General features: G+C 44.8%; 1 protein-coding gene across 1 annotated transcript; it reads left to right on the forward strand.

The window, feature by feature from the left end:
* Window positions 1-47: 47 nt before the first annotated feature.
* On the forward strand, window positions 48-197 carry LOC104533132 (AP-2 complex subunit sigma; the record flags this gene model as incomplete). Its single annotated transcript, XM_010188676.1, has 1 exon — window positions 48-197. A coding segment is annotated over one exon (150 nt), but the record flags the coding sequence as incomplete, so codon positions are not given.
* Window positions 198-4,553: the final 4,356 nt, after the last annotated feature.

A 4,553-nucleotide genomic window follows, 5' to 3' on the forward strand; every position in this document is an offset into this window, starting at 1 on the left:
CCCCATTTGTACCCCCCTGACCCTGTTTTCCCCCCCCCCGGGGGCAGATCCGCTTCATCCTGATCCAGAACCGCGCGGGGAAGACGCGCCTGGCCAAGTGGTACATGCAGTTCGACGACGACGAGAAGCAGAAGCTGATCGAGGAGGTGCACGCCGTGGTCACCGTGCGCGACGCCAAGCACACCAACTTCGTCGAGGTACCCCAAAATCCCTTGATTTCACCCCAAGATGACCCCAAAATCCCTTTATTTCACCCTAAAATCCCCCATTTCAGCCCAAAATCCCTTTATTTCACCCCAAAATTGTTCTGTTTTGACCCAAAGTCCCTTTATTTCACCCCAAAATTGCCCATTTCAGCCCAAATCCCTTTATTTCACCCCAAGATTACCCCAAAATCCCTTTATTTCACCCCAAAATTGCTCTGTTTTGACCCAAAATCCCTTTATATCAGCCCAAGATGACCCCAAAATCCCTTTATTTCACCCCAAGATTACCCCTAAATCCCTTTATTTCACTCCAAGATTACCCCAAATCCCTTTATTTCACCCCAAGATTACCCCTAAATCCCTTTATTTCACTCCAAGATTACCCCAAATCCCTTTATTTCACCCCAAGATTACCCCTAAATCCCTTTATTTCACTCCAAGATTACCCCAAATCCCTTTATTTCACCCCAAGATTACCCCTAAATCCCTTTATTTCACTCCAAGATTACCCCAAATCCCTTTATTTCACCCCAAGATTACCCCTAAATCCCTTTATTTCACTCCAAGATTACCCCAAATCCCTTTATTTCACCCCAAGATTACCCCTAAATCCCTTTATTTCACTCCAAGATTACCCCAAATCCCTTTATTTCACCCCAAAATTGCCCATTTCAGCCCCAAATCCCTTTATTTCACTCCAAGATTACCCCAAAATCCCTTTATTTCACCCCAAAATTGCTCCATTTCTCCCCCAAATCCCTTTATTTCACCCCAAAATCACTCAATTTCAACAAAAAATGCTTTGTTTTGCCTCCAAATCCCCATAAATCCCGTTATTTTGCCCCAAAATCTCCCATTTCAGCCCAAAATCCTTTTATTTCACCCCAAAATGGCTCTGTTTTGACCCAAAATCCCTTTATTTCACCCCAAGATTACCCCAAAATCCCTTTATTTCACACCAAAAAATACCCTAATTCAACATGTTTTGACCCAAAATTCCTTTATTTCACCTCAAAACCCCCCCAAATTCCTTGTTTCAACCCAAAATCACCCCAAAACCTTCTGTTTTGATCCAGAATCCCTGTTTTGACCCCAAATCCCTTTATTTCACCCAGAAATCGCACCATTTCCCCCTAGAATTCCTTTATTTCACCCCAAATCCCCCATTTCGACCCAGAATCACCCCAAAGTGGCTCCGTTTTGCCCCCAAGTCACCCCGTTTCAGCCCAAAACGCCCCAATTTCACTCCCAAATCACCCCAAACACCTCCATTTCAGCCCAAATTCCTCTATTTCAATCCCCAAATCTTCTCCTTTCAGCCCAAAACCTCCTGTTTTGACCCAAAATCCCATTTTGCCCCCAAATCCCCTCACAATTCCTCATTTCACCTCAAAATCACACCAAAGCTCCCTGTTTTGACCCAAAATCCCTTTATTTCACCCCAAAATCGCTCTGTTTCACACAAAAATGCTTTATATTGCCCCAAAATCCCCCCGTTTGCCCCAAAATCTCTTTATTTGATCCAAAATCGCTCTGTTTTGCTCCAAAATACCCCAAAATTGCTCCATTGCAACCCAAAATCACCCCAAACCCACCCATTTTGACCCAAAATCTCTTTATCTCACCCCAAATCACCCTTTTTTGAACCAAAATCACCCCAAAATGGCTCCGTTTTGCCCCCAAATCACCCCATTTCAGCCCCAAACCCCCGATTTCACCCTAAAATTACCCCCAAACACCTCCATTTCAGCCCAAATTCCTCTATTTTGACCCTAAAATCCCCCCACTTCAGCCCAAATCCCCCTGTTTTGTCCCCAAATCCCCCCCAGAATCCCTCATTTCACCTCAATCACACCAAAGCTCCCCGTTTTGGCCCCAAATCCCTTTTATTTCACCCCCAAATTGCTCCATTTTGACCCCAAATCACCCCAAAACCACCTGTTTCAACCTAAAATCCCCTTGTTTCAACCCAAAATCCCTTTATTTCGCCCCAAAATCACTCTGTTTTGCCAAAAAATACTCCAGGTCAACGCGTTTTGACCCCAAATTCCTTTATTTCACCTCAAAATCACCCCCAAATTCCTCGTTTTGACCCAAAATCCCCCCAAAACTTTCTGATATCATCTCAAATCCCCGTTTTGACCCCAAATCCCTTTATTTCACCCCAAAATCGCTCCATTTTGCCCTAAAATTCCTTTATCTCACCCCAAGTCACCCTTTTTGGAACCAAAATCACCCCAAAATGGCTCCGTTTTGCCCCCAAATCACCCCATTTCAGCCCAAAACCTCCCCATTTCACCCCAAAATCACCCCCAAACACCTCCATTTCAGCCCAAATTCCTCAATTGACCCCAACATCCCCCTGTTTAGACCCAAAATCCTTTCATTTCACCCCAAAATCTCCATGTTTTGCTCCAAAATACCCCAAAATTCCTCTGTTTCGACCCAAAATCCTTTCATTTCACCCCAAAATCGCTCCATTTTGCCCTACAATCCCTTTATTTCACCCCAAACCCCCGTTTTGACCCAAAATCACTCCAAAATGGCTCCGTTTTGCCCCAAAATCGCCCCATTTCAGCCTCAAACCCCCAAAATCACCCCAAAACATCTCTGTTTCACCCCAAATCCTCGATTATTACCCCAAAATCGCCCCGTTTCACAGAAAACTTTTATTTTGCCCCCAAATCCCTTTATTTCACCCCAAAAATGCTCCATTTTGCCCCAAAAATCCCCAAATCACCCCATTTCACCCCCAAATTACCATTTCACCACTAAATCCTTTCTTTTGCCCCAAAATTACCCTCAGATCCCTTTATTTCATCCCCAAATCCCCTTGTTTCACCCCAAAATCACCCCAAAATCCCTCAGTTTTGCCCCAAAATCCCTTTATTTCACCCCAAGATTACCCCAAAATCCCTTTATTTCACCCCCAAATCCCCCCATTTCAGCCCCAAATCCCCCATTTCACCCCAAAATCACCCCAAAATCCTTGACTTCCCCACAAAATCCCCCCAAAATCCCACTGGTTTGACCACAAAATCCTCCATTTCAACCCAAAATCCCTTTATTTCACCCCAAAATGGCTCAATTTCACCCCAAAATCCCTTTATTTCACCCCAAAATTGCTCCATTTTGCCCCAAAATCACTCAATTTCAACAAAAAATGCTTTGTTTTGCCTCCAAATCCCCATAAATCCCGTTATTTTGCCCCCAGATCCCTCAGAATTGTTCCATTTTGCCCCAAAATCCCTTAATTTCACCCCCAAATCACTGTTTTGCCCCCAAACCACCCCAAACCCTCCTGTTTTGACCCCAAATCCACCCATTTCACAAAAAAAAAAGCCTTTGTTTTACCTCAAAATCCCAAATCGCCCCATTTTGACCCCAAATCCCTTTATTTCACCCCAAAATCCCCTCGTTTCAACCCCAAATCTCCCCATTTCACCAAAAAATCCCATTTCACTCCAAAATACCCCAGAATTGCTCCGTTTGGCCCCCAAATCCCCCCAAATCACTCTGTTTCGACCCCAGATCCCTTTATTTCACCCCAAAATCACCCCAAAATTGCCTTGTTGCACCCCAAATGCTCTCAAACCGCTCCATTTTGCCCCCAAATCCCTCAATTTTACCCCAGAATCCCCCGTTTCAACCCCAAACCACCCGTTTTGAAAAAAAAAACCCTTTATTTCGCCCCAAAATCACCCCAAAACCACCTGTTTTGACTCGACTCTCCACTTTTTACCCCAAAATCCCCCCAAAATTGCTCCGTTTTGCTCCCAAATACCACCAAAATCCCTCATTTCACCTCAAAATCACCCCAAATCCCTTTATTTTGCCCACAAATCCCTCCATTTTACAAAAAAATCCTTTATTTCACCTCAAAATCCCCCAAACCTCCGTTTCACCCCCAAATCCCTGTGTTTCACCCCAAAATAACCCCAAATCGCTGTTTCGACCCAAAATCCCTTTATTTGACCCCAAATCGCCCTGTTCTGCCCCAAATTCACCCCAAAACCTCCTGTTTTGACCCCAAATCCCCTGGTTTTGCCCTCAAATCATCCCGAACTCTCCGATTTCACCCCAAATCTCTTGATTTCACCCCAAAATCCCCCGAAAACCCCCGTTTCAACCCCAAAATCCCCCCACATCACCCCAAAACCTTCCCGTTTCACCCCAAAATCCCCCCAAATCCCTTTGTTTCCCCAAAAAAGTCCTTTGTTTTACCTCTAAATCCTGTTTGGACCCCAAATGCCCCCATTTTCACCCCAAAATCCCTCATTTCACCTCAAAATCGCCCCAAAATCCCCCCGTTTCAGCCCCAAAACCTCCCCATTTTCCCCCAAAACC

The sequence above is a fragment of the Mesitornis unicolor genome, unplaced genomic scaffold (assembly GCF_000695765.1).
Source record: "Mesitornis unicolor isolate BGI_N332 unplaced genomic scaffold, ASM69576v1 scaffold9037, whole genome shotgun sequence".
NCBI classification, from domain to species: Eukaryota; Metazoa; Chordata; class Aves; order Mesitornithiformes; family Mesitornithidae; genus Mesitornis; species Mesitornis unicolor.